Source organism: Hemicordylus capensis, chromosome 4 (assembly GCF_027244095.1).
Source record: "Hemicordylus capensis ecotype Gifberg chromosome 4, rHemCap1.1.pri, whole genome shotgun sequence".
Lineage (NCBI taxonomy): Eukaryota > Metazoa > Chordata > Lepidosauria > Squamata > Cordylidae > Hemicordylus > Hemicordylus capensis.
In genome coordinates, this window is record NC_069660.1 from 150,593,808 (window position 1) to 150,618,051 (window position 24,244).

The 24,244-nt window shown below is 46.0% G+C and overlaps 2 protein-coding genes across 27 annotated transcripts in view; one reads left to right on the forward strand and one right to left on the reverse strand.

Moving 5' to 3' along the window:
- LOC128321943 (uncharacterized) overlaps positions 1-24,244 on the forward strand; it is a 50,991-nt gene that overhangs the window by 21,962 nt on the left and 4,785 nt on the right. For 3 of the 5 annotated variants that reach the window (XM_053242513.1, XM_053242512.1, XM_053242514.1), the window contains 10 exons: positions 285-418; positions 2,168-2,293; positions 2,422-2,539; positions 7,245-7,379; positions 8,627-8,800; positions 9,672-9,824; positions 19,768-19,872; positions 21,361-21,466; positions 22,440-22,502; positions 23,212-23,394. In XM_053242513.1, the coding sequence (XP_053098488.1) occupies positions 285-418; positions 2,168-2,293; positions 2,422-2,539; positions 7,245-7,379; positions 8,627-8,800; positions 9,672-9,824; positions 19,768-19,872; positions 21,361-21,466; positions 22,440-22,502; positions 23,212-23,394 (1,297 nt within the window). Of the gene's footprint in view, positions 1-284; positions 419-2,167; positions 2,294-2,421; positions 2,540-7,244; positions 7,380-8,626; positions 8,801-9,671; positions 9,825-19,767; positions 19,873-21,360; positions 21,467-22,439; positions 22,503-23,211; positions 23,553-24,244 lie in introns of those variants that run through there. The other 2 variants (XM_053242516.1, XM_053242515.1) reach the window with 2 other exon arrangements.
- LOC128321944 (uncharacterized) overlaps positions 10,330-24,244 on the reverse strand; it is a 70,750-nt gene continuing 56,835 nt past the window's right edge. For 13 of the 22 annotated variants that reach the window (XM_053242530.1, XM_053242526.1, XM_053242518.1 and 10 more), the window contains 2 exons: positions 16,517-16,832; positions 10,330-14,074 (listed from right to left, as the gene is read on the reverse strand). In XM_053242530.1, the coding sequence (XP_053098505.1) occupies positions 12,301-13,470 (1,170 nt within the window). In that variant the 5' untranslated portion in view covers positions 13,471-14,074; positions 16,517-16,832 and the 3' untranslated portion in view covers positions 10,330-12,300. Of the gene's footprint in view, positions 14,075-14,671; positions 14,882-16,516; positions 16,833-18,710; positions 20,780-21,224; positions 22,116-24,244 lie in introns of those variants that run through there. The other 9 variants (XM_053242533.1, XM_053242535.1, XM_053242537.1 and 6 more) reach the window with 6 other exon arrangements.

Here is a 24,244-nt window from a genome sequence, read left to right on the forward strand (position 1 = left end):
GATTCCTGCCTGCAACCTTGGAGAAGCCACTGCCAGTCTGTGAAGACAATACTGAGCTCGATAGACCAATGGTCTGACTCAGTATATGGCAGTTTCCTATGAAATCCAACTTGTGGGCAGGAAAGAGCAAAGGAGCCCTCAGAAGCTGGTTGCAGAGAGAGGCTTCCCTTGCTTTAGGAAGACTGGTAGTCCATCCTTGCAGAGTCTCATTCTCCAGTGCATGATGGCATTTTGGTCCAAGAAGACGCAAAAGTACATTTCCTCTCTTTTCCCCTTTCTTTTAGACTCGTGCAGTCCGGGTCCTTAACTTATTCCTTAAGTCTAATGACAAGCAAGCCATGAAGGAGAGGTTTCCACACCTCTTACTTGCTCTGCTGCAACATATCTATGCACGGCTGGAGGAGAATCTGGGTGTGATGTGAGTAGTACGTTCAGGGCAGAATTCCTCCTCCTTTCAGCCACACGTGCTCCCCTTGTAGTTGCCAGCTGTGCCTGAGCCCTAGCAATAAGAAGGATCAGCTCTTGGGGTCTCCTTGTGGTCACTAGGTGGTTTGTTTTTTTCTCTACAGAGGACTTTTAGGAGCATCTGGGGAAAGTTATGATAACTGGCAGTTTGAACAGACATATATGGGGGAACAAATAACGATACCTAGAGTTAAAGGTTAGTCTAGTCGTCCAAGTTAGTCCCCTAAGCCAAAGTGTGAGGGGAATAAATCGTTTCCCTTTGGCCTTGAGACCCTACTCATGACAAAATGAGGGCACAGGATGCTTGCTGCTTTGGGGGCCAGGTAGAAATGTCTCCATGGGAGGATTCTTGATCTGGTGCACAGGTGTAGATCTTTCTCCCTTAGGGATCACTGCAAGTGGCCGTCCTTCCCAGCAATCTTGGTTTTAGCAAGGTGCTGAAGAAAAGGGGCCTGTACCAGAATGCGGACAACAGCTCTCTCCTCCAGTGCGTTCTCCACAGCGTGGATGGGATAACTTCTCAGGCCTTGGGGCTCAGTTAGCACCCCAACTTGTTTTACTTTGTAATATGTAATTTAACAAAAATAATAATAATTAAAAATACATATTTAAAAGGGGAAACAAGGCAGCACCTCCGTGGACATCCTCTCAGCTCCCCAAGAAAATATTTGGCTGTTTTTATCGTTTCATTCTAGCTCAGTATTGTCAGTGACACTCCAGGGCCTCAAGAAAGGGGCTGTCTCACAGTCCTGCCAACCTTTTAACGGTGGACACCAGAGGCTGAAGCTGGGCCATAACGCATGCAAAGAATGTGCTCTGCCACAGAGCTAGAACACCCTCCCCCAAAGGGCCCAGCCTCTCTTTCCTCCAGAACATGGGCTTCTTTGGGAACTGAACCCAGGCCAGCCTTCTCCATCCAAACAAAATACCATACCTCTAGATCAGGCCTGCTCAACTTAGGCCCTCCAGATGTTTTTGGACTACAACTCCCACAATTCCCAGCCACAGTGGCCAGTAGCAAGGAATTATGGGAGTTGTAGGGCAACATCTGCAGAAGGGCCAGAGTTGAGCAGCCGTGCTCTAGATCAAGACTAGGTTGAACAGACATCTCTGATCCTCTACTGCTCAAACGATAAGGTTTTGCAACACTGGGGTTCCCCAAAAGAGATACTACAAGTAGTACCCCTAGGGTACTTCTGCCTCCCCATGCTGCAGATGCATGATTTGTTCCCCAGCGGACACGTCCTCACTGACATGCTTTTAAGTAATTATGGTATTGTATTTATTAAAAACACAATTCATGTTTTTATGTATATATGTGCGCACACACTTAAATGTTAGTTATGAGTCAGGCTCTCCACTGTCTCTCCAATGGGACAAGTTTACTTATCCTTGTTTTACTTATTGAAGTTTACTTGTCCTGTTAATTTCAGTGAAAATACTCATGGCTAACTTAGTCTGAATGTAAGACAGTGAGCGGAGTAGACTCTCTCATGACTGTAATATTGACTTGTGTACACAAGACGCACTCACAATCTCTATGTGGTACCTGAGCTGTAGGTTTGCAACAGAAGGCATACATTTGTTAGGCCAGAGGTTCCCAACCTTTTTAAACAGAAGGGGTCCTTTCAGTGGCACTCCTGTACCTCTGAGTGTGTAGCTCTGATCTCTCCTGGTAATGCTGGCCTTGCCTTGCTTCTAGAGAGAGCCTGGAAACTCTGTACCTCCTCCTTAGAACTGTTGGCATAGAGGAGGAGAGTCTGGGGGAATACCTGGAGCACTTTGGCAGGCCAGAAGGCTTCAGCTATGGACTGTCCATTTTGGTGAGGTAAGACAAAGAACACTGGTTTCCCAACGGGGAGAGATGAGCGGGACCTAGGAGTGCAAGAGCTTTTCTTGTGCTGTTGACACTTGTGCCTTTTCCCCTCATTCATGAGCTCTGGTTTCACACTGCAGCATACTCATCGCTAAAGGTTCCTGGTCAACCCCAGCTTTGGCACATTATATTGGAGCTCTTTTTGAAGGCAAACAAAAAACTCGCCTGCTTGAAATAGCACTGGACATCTACCTTGAGGTGAGAGGGACTGAAGTTTTAGGGAATGTATTGACAGATAAAACTAAACAGACTAAGTTTTGGTGGTATAAAATATGTAAGATAAATAAATAAAGGATACCTATGACTGCTTTTTGGAGATGCTGACTATGAGGGTTAATGTAGAAATACTCCCTCTAGGGGTCAGTAAAAAAACATCCCCAGGAATTTCAGGCTCTGGAGAGAAGCTAGCGGGGGAGAGGGGCAGCCTGAAAGAAGCAAATGAGCCCACAGGATAACCATCTGTCTGACTTCTGTTGCCCACATGGTACCTCTGCACAACTAGCTGTGTGAATGAAGAGCTTGTCTGCATGGCCAGTCATTTTTTGTATCACAGCTACTGTGGTAACTCAAGATGCTGAAGCATAGCTGGCCTCCATTTAGGCAGGTACTTATTTAAGACATACTGAGGGAACAGAGAGTTGGATCTGGATCCAAGAGACTAGGCTGAAGTCTCCTGAGCCTAGTCTCCTTCAAGTCTCCTGAACCACCTTTTAGGCAGAGTAAGGCCATGGCTTAAGGCAGCAAATTCTGGGTGCCACAAGATGCATGCTGTGTGACTATGAGGGAGGACACTTGGTTTTGCCACTTGGACAGCCTTTTTTGTAATAATGTGGCTCATATGGACATGTGTTGAGAGTGAATGGGGAAGTAGCCAGAACCTCTGAAGTCCTTACTTTGGTTATCTGGAAAGAGATATTTGCAAGGTGTCTCAGGGCATACAGTATCTCCACTTTGAACCTCTATCAATTATACCCTACTAATTAATCCCTGCTAACTTGGCAAAAGAGGCACCTTTTAAGGTGGTGATTATCTTTATTTAGCAGGGGGAGAGTAACTGGCCCTATCCACCTCCAGCACAGTACCTCCAGTGACAGTTGCTGGTGTCTATCTTAGGTTTCTTTTTAGATTGTGAGCCCTTTGGGGACAGGGATCGATCTTATTTATTTATTATCACTCTGTGTGAACTGAAATAATAATAATAATAATAATGGCACAACCTTGGTGTGGTTGTGGGGCTTGTGTGCTCTGAGGAAGGTGAGAGCTATGCCAGAGGTCCAACCATACTGGACAGGTGTCGCCAGAGGAGCCAGACAAAGAGTGCCTCTCCCATCAACAATATGGTGAGACGTAACTTTAATAAATCTATACCGGATCGGTCGTCGCCCGGGTCAACAAGGACCACGCCAGGTGCTATAGTCCCTGGACATCTGGTGGCAAGTGGGCAACAGGACTCAGGATCTTCAGTTGAGCAACCAGGGCTGAAGATAGCAAAGTTACTGGAAGAAACGTCACTTAACTGAAAAAAAATACGAAAAATGCCAACAAGGAAATGTTGATCTGCTATTACAAGTCTAGTCCAACTAGAAGAGGTTATTTTAAAAGAATGTACCAAATTTGGAAAGAGAAGCATCCAGATACAGAAATAACAGAACAAAGGCTAGCAGACCAGAGAAGAATCATAAGAAATAAAGTATTCACAGGAGTTGAGCTGGAAGAACTGCAAAGAGCAACACAGGCTCAAGATATGGAAGAAGAATTACCACCAACTGAAGCAGTTGCTCAGGCGCAGGTGGAGGTGGTGTTGGAAATAGAGGATACCACTGTTGCTGAACTATTTCAAAATCAAAACCAGGCAACCTCCCCTTTGCCTTCACCTCAAAAACCTGAATGCCAGAAAAGCAACAAAAACTAAAGCAAAAAAATAACTGAGCACATGAACCAAACAACCACCAGGGTTCAATTTCCAGCTCTAAAAACAGTTGCCAAAAAACAACTTGCTCAGGTATTAAAAGATGTCAATGCTGCACTTGCAGAAATAACAACCAATAATTTGCAAGAAACAAACCAACTAAGGTACAGTGCAGCAGCAACAACAACAACAACACAAGAGCTCGGATATAAGATCAATGGACCTGTAAAAAAAGAAAGCAGTACATCACCTAAATGGAAGATTAGACTAGAAAATAAAATATCCAGGCTTAGATCAGATGCTAGTAAATTGAAAGATATGAAAGACAAGAAGCTGAAGAATGAAAACACCAAACAGTATCTGATCCAAAAATACCACCTAGATTCAAGGAAAATTAGAGAAGTCCTGGAAATAATAAAGCAGCAAATAACAGCAGTGTCAAAGATTAGCAGATATGAAGCCAGAACTACACAACACAGGCAGAATCTCCAATTCCAGTCGAATCAGAGACGTTTCTACCAAAGCATAGAAGGAGAAACTGCAAGAAACCTAGAAACACCAAATAAAGAAGAAACAGTGCATTTCTGGGGGAAATTATGGGACAATCCAATAGATTATAATAAAAAAGTAGGCTGGATGAAAGAGGTCAAAAAATGTAACCAACAAATGCAAGATCTAATAATAACACCAGAATTAATAAGTGAAAGAGCAAAGAAAATAAAAAATTGGACTCCGCCAGGCGACGATGAACTGCATGGCTTTTGGCTTAAACACCTAACAAGCCTTCATAAACAACTATCAAAACAGTTCAATCACATTTTGCAAGGAGGTGATATTGAACAATGGCTAACAACTGGGAAAACTCATCTCATCATGAAAGACCCAGCAAAAAGTGCAGTTCCAAGTAATTATAGACCGATAACCTGTCTGCAAACCATGTTCAAATTATTAACTGGAATAATAGCAGATGAAGTGATGCAACACTTATTAACTAACAAACAGCTTCCAGTTGAACAGAAAGGAAATTGCCCGAACACCAGAGGCACAAAAGACCAGCTGCTGATTGACAAAATGATTTTAGAAAATTGCAAGAGAAGAAAAACAAATCTAAGTGTTGCATGGATTGCCTACAAGAAAGCCTTCGATTCATTGCCTCACACATGGATACTAAAGTGTTTGGAAACAACTGGTGTCAGCAAAAACATTCAGATATTTATTTAAAAAGCAATGAGCATGTGGAGTACACAGTTAACAATCAATGGCGAGACAGTTGGACAGGTTAGCATTAGAAGAGGCATTTTCCAAGGGGACTCACTATCCCCTCTGTTGTTTGTAATCGCCATGACCCCACTTTCACAAATACTAAACAAAACAAGCCTCGGATACCAAACATCTAAAACATCCAGTAAAATCAACCATCTGCTGTACATGGACAATCTGAAGTTGTATGGAAAGTCCCAGTCAGAAATCGAATCACTGCTAAGCACTGTCTGTATATTCAGTAGCGATATAGCAATGGAGTTTGAACTAGACAAGTGTGCTGCATTAATAATGAACAGAGGGAAAACAACAAAAACAGAAGGAATAGAACTGCCCAATGGAAGCAAGATCAAGAACCTGGAAGAGAAAGAACATTACAAATACTTGGGCATTTTCCAGTCTGATAACATCGCACACAGAGAAGTTAAAAGAAAAATGGGAAGTGAATACATCAGGAGAGTTAGAAAAATCCTCAAGTCCAAACTCAATGGCGGGAACACAATACAAGCCATAAACACCTGGACTATACCTGTTATCAGATACACTGCAGGAATAATAGACTGGACCCAGGCAGAGCTAGAGACGCTGGATCGTAAGACCAGGAAAATCATTACCATCAATCATTCTCTGCACCCCCGCAGTGATGTCGATAGGCTATACCTCCCTCGCAGCTCAGGTGGAAGAGGAATGCTGCAAGTCCATCAAACAGTAGAGGAGGAGACAAGAGGCCTTGAAGAATATATAAGGGACAGTGAAGAAGATGCACTTCAAATGGTCAATAATGCAAAACTATTCAACACCAATGAAAGAAAGCAGGCCTACAAGAAAGAACAAGTCAAGAACCGAGCAGAAAAATGGAGAAATAAGCCCCTGCATGGTCAATATTTGCACAATATAAGTGGAAAATCAGACATCACCAAGACCTGGCAATGGCTTAAGAATGGCAACTTGAAGAAAGAAACAGAGGGTCTAATACTGGCTGCACAAGAACAGGCACTAAGAACAAATGCCATAAGAGCAAAAGTCGAAAAATCCACAACAAACAGCAAGTGCCGCCTTTGTAAGAAGCAGATGAAACAGTGGACCACCTAATCAGCTGTTGTCAAAAGATCACACAGACTGACTACAAACAAAGGCATGACAAGGTAGCAGGGATGATACACTGGAACATCTGCAAAAAATACAAGCTACCTGTAGCCAAAAATTGGTGGGACCATAAAGTTGAAAACGTTGTAGAAAATGAAGATGTAAAAATATTATGGGACTTAATTAAAATATTATGGGACAACAGCAACAACATTGACAATAAAATTCTGGCATCCCAGGTCCTTGGGAAGGACTCGATGTCTGGATAAAACAAACCAGTCAATAACACCTGTCTGACTGTGTAAACAAATAACAAATAATAATAATTAATAATAATATAAACTAATGTAACTGGCATGGTTTCTTCCCACAACTGTTCAGGACTAAAGTTTGGCTAGGGTGTTGTAAAGGTTAGCAATCTCTGTCCTGCTTTGCAGAAATAGTTTCCAGGCTTCCTAGAGGCAGAGGGAAAACTGCTTCAACAATGTAGCTATAGTGTGGTATAACTATGCCCTATGAAACTTTGTATGGTGTACCAGACTGGAACCCTCTCTTTGCAAAGTGCGCAGCAGAGAAGAACAGATTGTACTTAATCTTCCTCTCTACCACCTAGTCACTTGTGGGTTTTGTCTTCTTTGGGCTCTTCAGCTGTTCATAAACCAGCACATCGTGGAGGCCAACCAGGAGACGGTGGATTTCATCTTCAACTGTCTTGGCCATGACAACGCTCAAGTACGGAAGCTAAGCCTCCAGGGGATCGCTCTTCTGCTCAATTCAGAAGTGGTAAGTGAGACCCAGAGAACTAGAGCAGGTGCCGGCGGGGGGTGGGGGGGAGAGACTGAGCAACCCTGACCCCGGAGAGACGTAGGGAAATCAGTCCGGAGGATAAAGTAGTTCATTGAGGAACTACTGCGTGGAGCTTTTGCACCAGCAGAGATTCTACAGGCAGAGACTGTCGAGTATTGATAGAAGTTGGCTGCTCTGCCCCTTCATGGATCTCAGCTGGGTCCTGATCCATGGCAAGTACAAGTAATTGCCTCTTCCTCCCAAGTGGGAATGTGGGAACAGAGGCTTCAGGAAGCTTCACAGATGATTCATCACTGGTTGAGGGCTTCTAACCTGGCCTTGTTGCTGCTATTCCTGAGGTCCCAGGGGGTGGTGACTGGAGATCTGGAACTGGGGCAAGGCTCCAGTTGAGGATCATTTGATCCCTTGACATCTCAACCCCAGTGAGCGGGGTGTCACCAAAGGAAGGCAGACTCCTGCTGTCCCTCAGGACCTGTTGACTCTTTGGGATCTCCAGTCTAAGGAGTTAACAGCAAGGTCCTGATCCATGTCCTCTCCAGCGCGGGGCTTATCAGGGTCTGGGTATGGTTGAGTTCTAACACATCCAAAGAGGGAAAGCACACACAGGTTCACTTAGGTGGCGCTGCATTTCTCAACCCTGGTGCACATTAATGATGCTTCCAGCATAATGCTTTCCTGTAGCTGTGAAGGCCGTTGGTAGGAATGCTCTAGAAGGGAGGCAGTGGGAGATTGACACACTTGATACTGCAGTTTCCTCCATTTACTTGTTTGGCAGTCAGGACCAATATTTCTTTTGGACCAGCTGTTTTGATAACCTCAGTGGCCATGTGTATCCAACATCATCTGGCAAGAAGCTGTATGTTTGGTGGAAGAGGGTTGGTGGTGATTCCATTGAAACCTTAAGGGCCACCGTTCAGCAAGGCCCCAGGTTCAAGTCCTGCTGTCTCCAGTTCAAAGAAATGGACGTACTGTAGCTCTACTGGAAAAGAATCAAAGCTTGGAGAGGAACTGCCAGTCAGTAGACAGTACTAGGCTAGACAGACAGACAAACATGTCACTCAGTAGAAGGCAGCTTCATTCTATTTACTTACATTGTGGGAGACACTGTGGGAACATCACCCTCAGCAAAGGATCTGTAGCCATTTCTAGCGGCTGTCGAGGTGTGGAAACTGATAAACTGCTGGATCTCAAGAGTTCTTAACGGAGCCATCTCTTTTGACTAGGACCCTTGGACTATATCGGTGGCTCTCTTAAGCTCACTGGGAATGGCATGCAAGCCAGATGTCATTCCCGAGCTAATGATGCTGGTGGAAATTGCCCTCCACAGTGTCAGTGGAGAGAGAGGAGAGGCCTATATGAGGAAGCTGGCATCCGTCTACTGTGGCTACATTGCCCACGTGAGTATTTTGCGTTTGCAAGGCAGCCAAATGTGTGCAAGCCCCTCTTCCCTGGTTCCTGGCAGTTGTGTGTGTGGTCTTTCTTCAGACTATTGATTTAAATCCCTGTCCCATTTGTCTCACCATAGGCCCTCAAGGCAACTAGCTAAGAAGAAGAACACTCAGTCATGGAACCATTTAAACGTGTTTCCAGAATTACTGCTAAAATCCATTCCATAACATTGGCCAACACTTACCAATGAGAAAATGATAGAAATTATAAAACAAAATCCAGCTCAGAAGTCCTGGGAAAAAGTAGCAAGTGGCCTGAGCATTCCTGATGCAATTCTACTCCAGCAGGTCTAGTCTTCTAAGCTGTCTGGATGGCAGAGTGTCAGGGGGACCCACATGTTAGCTGCTCTCAGTTGCTTGAATGAAAATCAGGGCATTAGTTAAGCCAGTGCATAACCAATCCAACCAGCAGGCCCCAAACGCTTGGTGGAAAACAAAAAGGCATTGGTCAGCTTTCTGAAATGCAGGCCTCTGTTGGGAAGAGGTTCTACAAGGAAGGCTCCACCAAAGAGAAGGCCCTACTTCTCAAAGAAGCCAAGTTAACTTCTGGTGGGAAATGAAAGCCAAGCTGGGCCTCTCCAGAGGATCACAGCAAGCAGAGGTTTATAATTGAATCACTTTTCAATATTGGTTCCTGCTTTATTTACAAATGCAACTCCCATATCCCATTCATGTTGTCCCTGAAAGTTGGCTCAAGAAATACAATGAAGTGAGAGTATTGGTGAATGCAGCATTGAAATGGGTGAATTTTGACATAGCTCTAGGAAAATTGAAAAGAGGCAACTGCTGATGATAATTCCCTTCTGTTTCCCATCTGTAGGAGAAAGCCATGGTTCGAGCAGCAGCCATTGAACATCTTGGGATGCTTCGGGCCAGGTTTGGGGAGCAATGGCCTCCATGTATACCTGAGGAAGGCCTGTATGAGCTTGTGAATGTTTTGATTCACTTGGAGGATGAGGATGAGGTGGCTGAGGTCAGTTCCCACCAGCACAGCTTCTGTAGGGGGAGGCAGGAATTGTCCTCAGGATCCTCATGTGCAGTTTCTCCTCCCAAGGCTGATGAACCTCTGTGGGTTCATTGTCCTACGTGCCCATTCTTGACTAACTTCTTCACCACCACTGCTTATTTATGGCCTTGCCAAGAACAACATATAGAAATATTATATAAATATTAGGCCACCTAAGTCCATTGGGACTGGTCAGCGTTGGTGTGCTGAATTCTTCATGGGATTGAGCTGTAAGAGTACATACTGTAGAAGTAACTAGGAGCACGCTACCCTCCAGTGTCATGCTTGTTTCTTTCCACAGGCAAAGGTGGTTTTTGGACAAGGTGTTATGGACACCTCCCCACCACCACTTCCAAGTTTGTTTAGTGGTGCTGGGTGCCCTCTCAAAGCAGCCCACTCCAGCAGTCAATTGCTCTTTACAATACATACCTTTTGTTCTGTACCTACCAAGACAGGCTATGATTAAGGAATGTAGTAGTAGTAGTAGTTCTTTTATTGCAGCCATAGGCCAAACAAAAACAAAAGTGACAATAACACAGCCATTCAGAATTACAATAAGCAGAATAAATATAACAATACATACAGGTAAGACTAAAACTACCATAAGATCAAACTTATAAAAGTCTGTGGCGGGATGTCTGTCTCATCGCCCCATAAATAAATTTGGCTAACACTTTGGTGACTTCATCATTGGTATCAGCTAAACAACAATTAAGATAAAAAGGATCAGACCTACCAAGGAATTGCTCTAGTCATAGATGCAGTAATTCATTCCTAGAATCACGATAAAGGGAACAGTATAAAGGAATATGAGTGACTGTTTCCAAACTACCCTCCCCACATAGACACAACCCGGAAACAGGGGGTTCTTTAGAGGACCTCTTTTGAAGCAAGGCTGAAGGTAATACATTCAGCCTAGCCCTAGCAAAGGCTGGCCTAAATTTAACAAAATGAAGAATGGTTAGATAACTAGCAGCCTGTTTTCCAGCTGGAGGGGAAATGCCAAGGTACAAAGGGGAACCATATTTGTTTCCAAGGTCAAGTAGGTGTTGGTACTCAATATCCTTTAGGTGCTGAATGGCAATAGCCTTCGCCTTTACAAAACCCAAGGAGAAAATGTGAGAGGGGGAAAGCCCCATGCCCAACAATTTGTTGGTGACAACAGACAACCATGGATTAGGGAAGGTGTCTGTCCACATATGTTGAACATATGAAGGTCCCTCAGGGTCCCAAACAGAGTTTGAGCCAGCGTGTGAATGAGGCCTCCCAAGCTAAACAGGAGATCGGATAAGAGCCGGTCTCCAAACATAAAGCAGCAGAAGATACACATTTGGGAACTCTGAAAATGGCTCTAAGGAATCTAGACTGGATCAATTCGATATCTGGATGTACCCCTTGGATCCAGATAGCGACTCTGAAGAGCATTTGAGCCACAATCTTGGCTCGAAACACTCGCAAAGCCATAGGTATAAATTGGCCGCCTTTTCCATTAAAAAAGCGCAAAAAGGCATATAGTGTGTTACGTGCCAGGGAGAGAAAGTGTAACTGCTGCAATTTCCAGTTCAAGTTGGATTGGAAATAGATCCGAAGGTATTTGAACTTGGTGACTTGTTCTATACTGGTCTGGTTGATCCTCCATTTATAAACTTTCCTAGAATTCGAGATACCAAAACCTTTGATTTATCAAAGTTAATGGAAAGTTTGTTTATATTACAATACTTGGCAAACGCCTCCAAGAGTCTCATTAAGCCAAGCCGAGACTGAGATAAAAACGCCATGTCATCAGCATATAACAACGCCAGTGCTCTTACATCTGCCAGTTTAGGAGAATGGGCATCCGCCCTTCCCAAAACCTGGACCAGGTCATTAATAAATAAATTAAACAATGCAGGTGCCAGCAGACAAGCTTGCCTGACTCCTCGGGTGGTAGGAATATGCTCAGTTAGGGCCCCTGAAGGATCATATCTAACTTTGATTGTGGAATTGGCATAAAGTCGTCTGATTAGGAATAAGAGCCTTTTATCAATAGATATTTCACTACAAACAACAAAAGAAGTTTAGCCCATAGTACCTCTCTTGGTATGGAATCAAAAGCAGCTCACAAATCCATGAATGTGACAAAGAGTTTACCCTGTGTACTTGCATGCCAGATGGTATAATACCATACTGTGATCTAGCGTCGAGTGGCCAGCCCTGAATCCCGCCTGCTCGGGGCCTAGAATATGGTACTCCAGCGTCCAGCCCTCCAACTTATCCAAAAGATAACGGGCGTAAAGTTTGCCTATCACCGATAACAAGCTAATGGGTCTATAGTTGGAAGGGATGGAGGGGGAGCCATGTTTATAAATAGGGACCACAATGGCCTCACTCCAGGAAGAGGGAATAACACCTGTTATTAATCGAGGTAAACAAACTGGCTAGGACATGAGCCCACCAATCAAGGTTACCTAATACTGTCTACAGGGAAAATGAGATCAGAACCAGGCGCTTTCCTTTTCTTTAGACCTCTAACTAGATTAACTGTATCATCCAGTGTAAGAGGTGGCCACAAGGGCAACTTCTCAGGGGTGGAGGGATCATTACCCAAAGAGGCCAAAGCTCCATTAAAGGGAGCATGAAAGTGGGCTACCCAAGCGGGTGCGGGAACCACAGAAAGCACTCTAGGATATGTAGAACCTGAAATAATGTGCCAGAAGGCACCACTATCCTTATTATGAGTGGCCAAAATTAATCTCCTCCAGATGTTTTTCTGTGCCTGGGACTTGGCAGACCTCACACATATTTTATAAGCTTTCTTAGTTGTGAAATATTCTAGAGGGAGCACTTGGTTGGAACCAGCTCTGTATTCCCTATATATGCCCCTCAGCCTGGGAAACAGATCCCTGCACTGGGAGTCAAACCGCTCATTAGAGTCATTCATCCTACCTCTCTTAAAAGAGTGCAGTTGACCTGTAGTCAGGATCTTTTGCGAAACCTCAGCCTCAAGCTTCTCATAACAGGAGATTGCTAGCGCTCCCGACGGGGCCTGCACAACACAGTTATATAACTCAATGCCAACTGCAGAAGAATACAGGGTATTCAATGCCCTTTCCACATCAGGTGACCATTTTACCTTCCATCCCATTTTAGTAGGGAAGGATTCAACTGAGCTAGAAATAAAACAATCTTTTCTAGCTTGTGGTATATCAAGGCAAAAAAGAAGGGGCAGGTGATCTCTAAAAGCTTGATCGCCCACTTCAAACAGTACGACCCAATTAAACAGCAGGGGAGAAACCAAAATATAGTCCACCACACTGCTGCCACAAGAGGATAAATATGTAAATTCACCTGGGATGACAGGGGGGACAGTACCATTTAAAGGAATCAGATCAAAAGATCTAGCAAGATGTAACAATTTAGCCCCTGCCTTATTAAGGACTCTATCTTTAGATAAGCAAATATGAGTAAAGGAACCATCTGAGTTATCACCCCCACTCCACAAATGGGAGGCGATTACTGCATTATTATCCGGGCCACATCTTGCATTGAAATCACCCGAGAGCAGAATCTCAGCGCACGGGATCTTCAAACTAGTTTCCAGGATATAAGAGTCCAGTTGATAAATGGCAGCCATAGGGCCATAAGAGGAACTGGGGGGGGGGGAGGGATGCAAACATTAATTAACAATATGTCCTCACATGGGGTTTTAATGAGAACAGCCATTGCAAAAGGAAAAAAGTCAAGCAACCATAGAGAGTCCTCTTCTAAGGAAAGCAAAACACAGCAAGTCAAGCCCCCTTTGAGTCTTCCCCTATTGGAGTCAGAGTGGGCAACAATTTATAAATCACATAGCCGTTGATATTTAAATCTTCCTTAGACCATGTTTCCTGCAGCAGTAACACATCCTACTTTTGTAAAAAAGATAAAAATGCTAGGTTACATCTTTTCCCAGCCCACTCCGCTATAATCCAACTAATAAAACTCCAATTTACACAATTACAACCAGAAACACTATGTTTCGAGCCTGTAGGAAGAGAAGGCTCATGTGTGACTAAATCACCAGGATGGCTGAACATATCGCACAGAAGCATATCCCGGTGGGAAGACTCTGGACATGGCATCAGAGGAATAAGCTGAGTTATAAGACGCATTTGGCAATCCACTCCAAGATGGCTGCAGCCCAAACAGTCATATCTGAGCATAGGACGATGTCTAGATCGACAGGCAATACTGTCTATCTGCAGGAGGAAAAAAGTTGGTGATTTTAGTTTGTGTCCAGTGTGGTACAAGTCCAAAAGGCTCAGAGCGCAAGGGCCCTTCTCTAAGAGCTAGATCGGGAGGGAGCCCCTCACAAGAGGGGTTGGGAGTATTAACTGATCTCCCAGGATTCGCCTGCAAAACACTCTTCAGATGTTTGCGGTTTTCTGTCAGAATGGTTTCAAGATGGGACAATTTGGAAATATTAGACCACAGTCCATCCTTAAGGAGGGATCCAGGTTCCCGGAGTAAATCCCTCTCCTCATCAGATGATTCCAAGGAATGGGTGTAAATGGGAGGATTTTGTACTTCCTTCATTTTAGATAGCTCATCCATTGCCATAACTAAGGGGACATCAAGAAACTTCTCAGGGGGGATTAACTGACCATAGTGGTGGTCGGGTACGGGCGACTCCAAGGGCGCTCCAACTTCCGACAAAATCAAGGGAAAGAAATCCTCAAATTCTCCCAGGGGGATCAAAGCTAACTTAGGTGGGGAGGGGAACAAACCCTTGCAGAAAAGGCCGCGAGGCCAGAACTTGGAGTGCAGACCGAGGGAGCAGAAGATAGATAGCTCACCTGATCTGTTTTATATATGACCTGATGCCCCCTAGTGGAATGCCTTCTAGATAGATAGCTCGTGGAAGGCTTCTCTATGTTCACCCTAGACACCCTTGAGTTCTTCAGAGAGGCCCCTGTGTGAATTGCATTTAGCTTCCTAAGCTCCATGAAAACTCATCTGGGATAAATATCCCATTTAGCCAGATGGTTCTTCATACGTAGTAAGGACTGTGAAATAAAAAAGGAATTGAGGTAAATGGCATTGTGAGGAAAGGCTAACAAAGATGCAAGAGAACTAACAATTTGTGCTTTAGAATTCTGCTAAGGTTGGTAGACTAATTGAAAACAGAACTTTTCCTGGCTGAATGCAGCGTCAGCCGGAATTGACTGTGAAGCTGACCCACTAGGATTATAATGAGCTCTCAAGTTCCTTGAGGCTGGTAAAATATTAAAATAAGTATCAGTCTGCACACTGACATCAACGACGGCAGGGGCTTCCTTAAATATTGCAGTATCAGCCATTGAGGAGGGCTTAGAGTCCCTCCTCAGCTCAATAATCAACGTATCTAGCTGTTCAGTTATTAACGACTAGTGTTTTTAAGCCCGTTAAAATAACGGGCGCTAGTACAGAGCCTGTTTTAGAGCTCTTCCCTGGGGCTCGACCCCAGCAGCAGCACTTGAGACCCAGAGGTTAGCCTGCCTGCCCATCTCCCCCACCCACCCCAGAAACATCACCCCAGCCCCCCAGTCAAAAGCCTCAGCCCCCATCCTTTCCCCTCTTTCAGGTCTGTTCCAGCCCCACCTTCCCCGCTCGACGACGGTCTTGCTCTCTCTCTCACAGCCTGCTGCTGCCACTCCTTCTACGCAGCTCAGCAGCACCTCCGCCTTGTCGGCCACATACCTTCCGCCGCCGCCCCCTCAGCCCGCTCGGTCTTCTTCCCACCGCTTTGCGTGGCCCTCCTCAGCTGAAGCGACCCCCTGCATCGGGGGGAATTGCAGTTCGTCGGCCCTGCTCTTCCTTTCCATCCCAGCCTCCCCCTCGTAACCTCTCTTGCCGCCTTTCTTCTATTTCTCTGGAGTTCCCGTGGCGCTCCAGGCCCCCAGCTGCCATTCCCCCTCCCTCTGCCGCCAGCCTGCATGCCGTGGCCGGTCTCACCAGCTGGGCAAGGGCCCCAAACTCTCCCCCCTGCCCGGCTTCGGCGGTGCCACCAGGCCTCGGCGGCGGCTCCGCCACCACCTCGGTCAGCTTCCCCCGCCGCTTCTTTCCCCCGCCCGGCTTCGGCGGCGCGGCCAGACTTCGGCCATGGCTCTGCCGCTGCCTCGGCTGCGCCGCGTCCTCTGGCTGAGGCGGCAGCTCCGCCGCCGCCTCGGCTAGTTTCCCCCACCGCCTCTTCCCCCACTGCCTCTTTCCGAGTTTCCCCTGCCAGCTCTTCCCAAGTTTCTCCCCGTGGCCGCCTTTGTCCACCCCGCGGCCAGGCAAAGCAACAAACATGGCCGCCTGGTCCCTTTGTCCGTTTCTGCCTCGGCCGTCCTGCACATGCGCTCCGCGCATGCCCAGAACGGCCGAGGGAGGCACGGACACACGCCTGGGTGTCCACGGACGGACACCAAGGCTTTTATTAGAGAGGATAAGCAGTGGAATAGGAGCTTTAAAGACTCTTGCACCAAGAAAGCCATGCTAGAAGAGACTCCCTCAACAGAATCCAATGAAGGTCTCTGACAAGGGGCTTGCCTTTGCATGATAGAATTAGCCAAAAGAATAAGAGAAGGTTCACTCACTGCACTCTCCTCACTGCTGCTGCAAAAAGTCAAGGGAGAGTTACAATCAAAAGAGCATTCCATAGGATTATTACAAGTGCTTACTTCTGGGTTCACTGAGGAATTCAGCAGCACGAAAGCATCCTCCACGTTTCCCTTCTGATTATCATTTAGTGGAACGGATTGAGGAAGCTGAGTGAAAAGTGGTTCATTCCTTTCTGTGGGGGTGTTCTTCCCTTTTAGTCAAGAAGTTGTTTAATGTGGGACGGGGCATTTTCCCACCTTTTTTATCTTTGGAGATTTTCTTTCTGTGCTTTGCTCCCATCGCGTGCAGCTTTCAACCTTCAGCGTCAGCCTTCAGCGTCTTATCTTCCTAGGCAGTTCAGTAAACCCAAGGCCACGGTATCTTTAAATGCAGTTGCTAGCAAACATAAACACATAATAAAAAAGCATGCCAGCTGATAAAAATGGTTAAAAACAAATTAAAAACCAAGGAGAGAAGCTCTGAAGTTGAGAGACACGTGCAGCCCGGTTAAGGAATGTAAACCATATGCTTACTGGGCCACAATTTGCCCTTATATGAGGAACTCCTCAGCTTACACCCAGGGAATTCAGTGTGGTTTTCTTCCTCATACTTAGCTGTCCTTCTAATCTTACTTGGGACCTGCCACTACTGAATGCACATACCTTCCACCATTTTGCAAATGAAAATAGGGGTCCATTGGCAACACCCAGTTCTCATCACAAGGATTACTGCCTAAGCCCTGAAGAGCATATTCCACCTGCTAGATGCTGTGCACCACAGAGTGCCCTTTGCTAAGCAGCATTTGCCCTGGTTGCGTATGAATGGGAGACTACATGTGAGTACTGTAAAATATTCCTCTTCATGGATGGGGCCGCTCTGCGAAGAGTATCTGCATGCTTACATGCAGAAGGTTCCAAGTTCCCTCCCTGGCATCTCCAAGATAGGGCTGAGAGAGATTCTTGCCTGCAACCTTGGAGAAGCTGCTGCCAGTCTATGTAGACAAGACTGAGCTAGATGAACCAATGATCTGGCTCAATATATGGCAGCTTCCTAAGTTCCTAGGGAGGGAACGAAATCCTGAAGAACAACAGAACTGGCAATACACATGAGAAATAACAAATAAGGCATCCCAGAGGCAAAAAAGGGGACAAGAGCAGGAGCAGTGATTTACAAGGAACATAACTCAGAAAACATGGGCGGTCACTGGCAAATAGGAACAATTAGAGGCTATTCTGGCGACCAGCCGAAATCGATCTAGGGGAACTAGGGGTTAACCCGCCTAAGTTCTCCTCCCCTTAAACCAGGTTTGCGGAGCGAGCGCTCCACAAACCCGTGTTTTCAAAATCGTGAGTAGCCGCAGCATGGCTCCGTGGTGAAGCTATTCATGAGTAGACCCCCAGAGGGGAGGCGAAAAGTCGCCTCCCGGCTCCAGGGTTCTCTCCTGTATGCCCTGCGCGCTGTATGGCCAAAGCGGGTGGTACGGATCGTGAGACCCGCCTCTTAGAGTTCTTACATGGCTGTCCAATGGGAGAGACCACTTCTCTGCCTGAGCTCTTCTGCTGTTTGCTGCATCCTTCCCCTTCTCTTCTGTCACTAAGAGGGCTGAGCAAGGGCTGGAAGTCAAGCGATATTGCTCTGTGCACCCCCCCTGAGAGAGAGGCAAATTGGTCAATTGAGAGATAGGCAAAGGTCTTTTTCAAGGGGAAGACTCCTCAGTGTGAAACCACCTTAAGTAGCGCAGCGGGAAAATGCTTGACTAACAAGCAGAAGGCTGCAGGTTTGAATCCCCACTGGTACTATATCGGGGAGCAGTGATATAGGAAGATACTGAAAGGATCATCTCAGACTGTGCAAAAGGAGGCAATGGTCAACCCCTCCTGTATTCTACCAAAAGAAAACCACAGGGCTCTGTGGGCACCAGGGTGCTTTCCAGGCTAGCTGCTGGAACAGCAGCACAATGCCTCTGTTTGGGCAAGTCGCATTCAGGACATAAACAGCAGGGGGAGCAGTCTCGCAGCAACTAATAAACCCTCCCAAACCAGCGACTTTTTCATGACGGATGTACGTCGTCCTTGCTCTATATGACAGCGATTAAATTCACAACAAGGCATGGGACATGTGAACAGCACCCTGCTGTCTGCATAGGGACTGCAGTGTCATAACGCAGGAAGTGTGGAAGCACACTTCCGAGATATGTCCTGACCCTGTTGTAGGGTCTAGTCTGGACAGCGCCCTGGAGTCAAAATTGCCTTGACGGCACATGTTACTTTTTACCTCAGTGTGGTCAGAGTTCCCAGGCCGCCTTGTGTGTCCCTCAGCTGCTCATTGCCATTTGCTTTTGACTTGGCTTCCACACTGGACTGAATAGTGGTGTTGAGGCTAGAAGGGGGGCCATGGTCCTCCTGGGGTAAAGAGCTAAACTGAGGGCAGATGGAAAGCCTGAACCACCCGTGGGCTGTTCCTTCTCTGGCTCTTCAAGTTGCCAGCAGTCTGAATAATAGACCAAAGGTTGTTCCCTTCAAAAACATTCCAGAAGAGAGAAGTTAGAGTTGCAAGTCATCTTTTGCATACTGGCCAACATCCAATGCAGTCTAATGTCGGTGGTGCTGATCCACTTGCACATGCTCACAGTGAAGCACTGGCATTCTTGCACTTTGGCGCAAGTGTACAAATACTTTAAACAGCACACCTGCATTCTGGGAGCACTATTTAGATTGGAAAACCACCACTGCATTCTGGGAGCACTATTTAGATTGGAAAACCACCACTGCATTTAAGGACCACTATTTAGATTGGAAAACCACCACTGCATTTAGATTGGAAAACCTCCCAGACCTGCATTCTGGGAGCACTATTTAGATTGGAAAACCACCACTGATGGCCGAGTTGCAAACTGGGAATAACTCCTGGAGCTTTTCCAAATGGCGATTTAATGCAGCTTTGCAACATTTAGGCGGGGTCAGGGAAGAGTTCATACGAAGGATCCATTTACAGCAGTCCCTTGTTGTTAAGCCTTATTCAGCTTTCCTCCTGATTTGCAGTTATGACACATTATATGTGTCCTACAAAAAGTAGTATTTTGGTGCATTGCTCAAAATGGCTTAATTTCAGTCACTTCCTGCTGCAGTAAAACTGGCCATCTGGGAAAGTTCCTGTTCTCAGTGGCACTTACTCCCAAGTAAACATAGGTAGGAGAAGGAGAAATCAATAGGAAGGGCTGGTCAAGGTCAGCTTCATCCTGGAGAAGCTGCCACTGGAGGAAGCATCTGATGAAAAGCTATCAGTGCTGTCTGTCTTTAGGTCTTGAAGTTCAACTCTGCTTGTATTGCAGGCAACAAAGGCCACTCTGAAACAGCTGGTCCCAGAGGTGAGGTGGCGGGTAGACCCCAAAACCTATAGCCTCCATCGTGTGCTCCATCAGGCGGCCAAATATGTGGTGAGTTGAGTTGCCTTTGCGGCGATCCTGAAATACCACTTGCTGATTCTTTCTCATGACTTGATCGTTGTTAATTCTACCTGTCCTCGCTGGAAATCAGGGCAGCTTACACTGGGTTCTCCCCAGAACAACCCCTGAGGAAGGGCGGAAGGAGAGTGGTCACAACCTCACCACCAAGCTTCATGCAGTAGTTTGAAGTCTGGTCTTTCCAGCCAGAGACCTCTCACCACAGTGACTGGCTCTCAGTGGCACAAGGCTGGTTCAAGAGTGTTGTCTTGCCTGCACAGAACTGCTTTTTTGTTTTGTTTTGTTTCTGTTAGACCTTGTAGAGCCTATATATAGGATTAGGTCTTTCCTATCCAAAGTGTACTTCACCAATAAATCTACTTTGTATCTAGATTCTACAAGAATCTCCATATGTCTTCTATAAATAGCTGCAACAACTAAACTCTGCATTCCAGTTACAGAGTGGGGGTAGCTTCTTTAGTGCTCTGCTAATTAACATCACTGGTAAATTCGCCCTCCAACAGGGTTATGGGCCCAGCAGCCTAAAACATCTACAGCAGAATTTATTTATTTCTCCCCTCTCTTTTAGAACTTTCTTGTTCCCTTTTAAAGCTAAAATTCCCCAGACTTGCTATAACGCTTTGCAATTTAAGCTTAGTGCCTGATGCTTCCAGAGCCATGGTCACAGGCTCAAAACTTTGAGGCAAAGATTGTAAAATCAGTCCGATAAACATTTGATCATTTAATTCAGATCCACATTGTTTTAGAAATCTGTTCATCTCTAAAAGGTTGGCCATGTGAGCTGAGAAATCGTCAAGTTTCGTAATTGCTTTCATCCAGCTTGGGGAGAGCTGTTCCTGGATCCATGCTTTCTTTCTGACTAAATCAGTTGCACTTCCAAAAGGTGGGGGGGGGGGGAATAAACTCTGCTGTAGATGTTTTAGGCTGCTGGGCCCATAACCTTGTTGGAGGGTGAATTTACCCATGATGGGTTTTGTGATTAATTAGCAGAGCACTAAAGAAGCTACCCACTCCAGTTACAGAGCAGAACACAGAGTTTAGTTGTTGCAGCTATCTATAGAAGCTGAAACTGGATAAACATGGAGATTCTTGCAGAATCTAGATATTAAGTAGATTTCATTATTGGTGAAGTACACTTTGGATAGGAAAAACCTAATCCTATCTATAGACTACATAATGAATAGTTAGGGAGAGACAGAGAGAGAGATGTTTCCATCTGCTCTCCAAGAGGAAGGGATTCTGAGACTCACTACAGGAAATGCTTGAGGAGTCATATCAGCGATCATAGAGTGGAGACAGATAGGAACAGCTAGGGAGACCCTTACTCACTATTTCTACTCCCAATGCCCCTAGTGGTCATCGGGATAGTCTGTGCATAAGGTCGATGCACTGGAACTCTTATCTCCAACAGAGTGTTGTCTTGCATGCACAGAACTGCCTCTCTCTTTTTGTTTCTGTTAGACAAAAAAGTACAAGAAGGATCTGGTGCGTGGTGCTGCCTTCAGCTGCATGCTTCCTTCCTCCAACAATCTGCCAGCAGTCTCAAGGGTGGCAGCACTCTTTGTCGGTAAGTGAGGCAGTATCCTTCCTCTTTAGTGATGGACCTCAGCCTGCCCTGCCAACCCCTATCTGTGGTCTAGCATGATCCAGAAGTGAGGCAGTTCAGGATTTGAATGGAAGTCACCCTTGCCGAAGATGCTACAACTCAGAGCCAGGAAGGAGGGGTCACTGGGCTCTGTAGAAACAATGCTTTGTTGTTCTGTTCTGTACTCTCCTCAACGGCAGGATGTCTCTAAATAGGCACAAAGGAAAGCAAGTACAGGAGATTTGGAGTATGTGTATCATATCAATTTAACTGCATGTTACTTTAAATATGTCATTAGGCCCTTGCACGCATCCAGATCAGTACCATGACACAGAGGGAGGGAAGGCTTAATCCTTGCTTGGCTCCCAGTGAGGGCCCAATCCAGATCGGCCCCACTCCTTAAATGCAAGTACTCAAAGGCCAAACTATGTGTTTCAAGTAATACATTTGGACCCTAAGCAGTGGGGAAGCAAGGCAAACCTTGATAGGCAAAACTGCTCTTAAACACAGCACCAGCTGAATTCTCCAGAGGTAAGAGCCACTCCCAAGTCTTTCACCTGCCCACTGCAAATAGTCACAATTCTTTCTCTGGGCAAAATTTGAAACCGCCTTCGCTTTCCCCACTTCTTGGTACATACTTCACAAACAGAACACTGGCCTGTAACCTCATATGGAGTATTGACCACCTCCATTCCTGGTTGACCTGGATTGCCCAGTAAGCATTGCTCAGTTAATTATCGGTAGCCAGGCCATGAAGGTGGGCAACATAATGCCCATAAGGCCTTCATTCAGTCTTGGAGGAGTTCCTTCTGCTCAGGTCTCTAGAGATGCCATGGCATACCCCAGCCACTCCATCCTGCTCCCCCCCTCCTACACTAGTTAGGTAGATAGATAGTCTAATCTGATAGACTGGATTCCCCGGTGGTGACTTCTGTTTGCTCCGTTGTCTCTATAGGACACCTTGCTCACAAGAATGCAACCTTCATCACATTGGAGGATATGGGCTCTTACTGTACATGTAAGTGGGAGATTTGTCTTTGGAAGAGAGGGAAGCAAGTGGCTTCTGCTAGCAAGTGTGCCTGAAGACAGATGCAACACTGAGAAGAGGGATGGATGGATGGATGGACGGGTGGATGGATGGATGTTGATGGCAACTCCACTGCCCCCAAAACACATGTACATTTCTCTTTCTGTTTGGAGCAAGTTCTGGCTTGGAAAAATGAGAAGGGCAGACAAGCTTTTGTTTTCTCAGAGAAAACATGCCTCTGAAATGGCCCTGGAAGCCACTGGTGCTATGTCTCTGATGCCCACATGTTGGCTACAGCCGATAGATCACCAAGCTATCTTCCCCATCCTAATCCCTGGAGTCGTTCTGTGACTCTTTGAGAACAATGGGAATACAGATTCCGTTCCAGGTTACCCAAGAACCAGTAACTTGTAAGTGGCTTTCATGTGACATCTGCTAGAAAAAGCTTCCTCCCAGCTGCCCTATTGGTATCCTCTGTGCCTCGGTCAGGTTCAGACACAAAGGGAGCAGAGAGAAGCGTTCCTGGTGTCTGTCCCCCACCCCCATATTCCCTCTCCTACTATCAAGTTGCCCAAGTCTTGGCACAGTTTTTTTGCCCTTTGAAGTCTAAAGAAATACATCCCACTGGTGTTGGGGTGGGTGGAAGGGTAGTCATCTGTGCATCTTTGGCCAGCTGATCTATTCTCTCTTGCTCCCTCAGGGCTTGAAGGGATGGCCGAGCATAATGATGAAGAGGTGCGGCGTGCAGGAGAAAGCACCATTTGTGTCATGCAAAAAGCCGTTAATGACCATACTAAAGGGAGAGTCCACACACTAAAGAAAAGGTTTATCCGGCATGTGAAAAAAGAAAGATGCCCCAAAGACTTCAAACACTCAGTGCCTGGTGAGTGAGGAACCACCATTGTAGCACAACTCCACTGTCCCTGGGGCCTGTGAGGGGAACTTTCCAATGACCTGTGGCCCGTGTGAATAAATGGGAAGAGGGCAATCTGGATTGTTCACCTCAGTCAGAAAAAGGCCTTGGCCAACCCTTTCCCTGTTGGAGAGGAGAGCTGGTCTTGTGGTAGCAAGCATGACTTGTCCTCTTAACTAATCAGGGTTGCATATGAATGGGAGACTAGAAGTGTGAGCATTGTAAGATATTATTCCCCTCATGGGATGGAGCTGCTCTGGGAAGAGCAGAAGGCTGCAAGTTCCCTCCCTGGCTTCTCCAAGATAGGGCTGAGAGAGATTCCTGCCTGCAACCTTGGAGAAGCCACTGCCAGTCTGTGTAGGCAATACTGAGCTAGATAGACCAATGGTCTGACTCAGTATATGGCAGCTTCCTATGTTCCTATGTAATCCAACTTGTGGGCAGGTAAGAGCAAAGGAGCCCTCAGAAGCTGGTTGCAGAGAGAGGCTTCCCTGTCTTTAGGAAGGCTGGTAGTCCATCCTTGCAGAGTCTCATTCTCCAGTGCATGATGGCATCCTGGTCCAAGAAGACGCCAAAGTACATTTCATCTCTTTCCCCCTTTCTCTTAGACTCGTGCAGTCTGGGTCTCAACCCCAGTGGGCTGGGTGTCATCAAAGAAGGCAGACTCCTTTAGGGCAGGGCCGGATTAAGCTAGTGTGGGGCCTGTAGCATATGTTATGAAGGGGCTCCAAATTTTAAAAATACACATAAATATTGAAACATAAATTATTTACTTGCATAGTAAAGTAATTCAATTTTTTTCATTTGCTTAGTGCCCCCC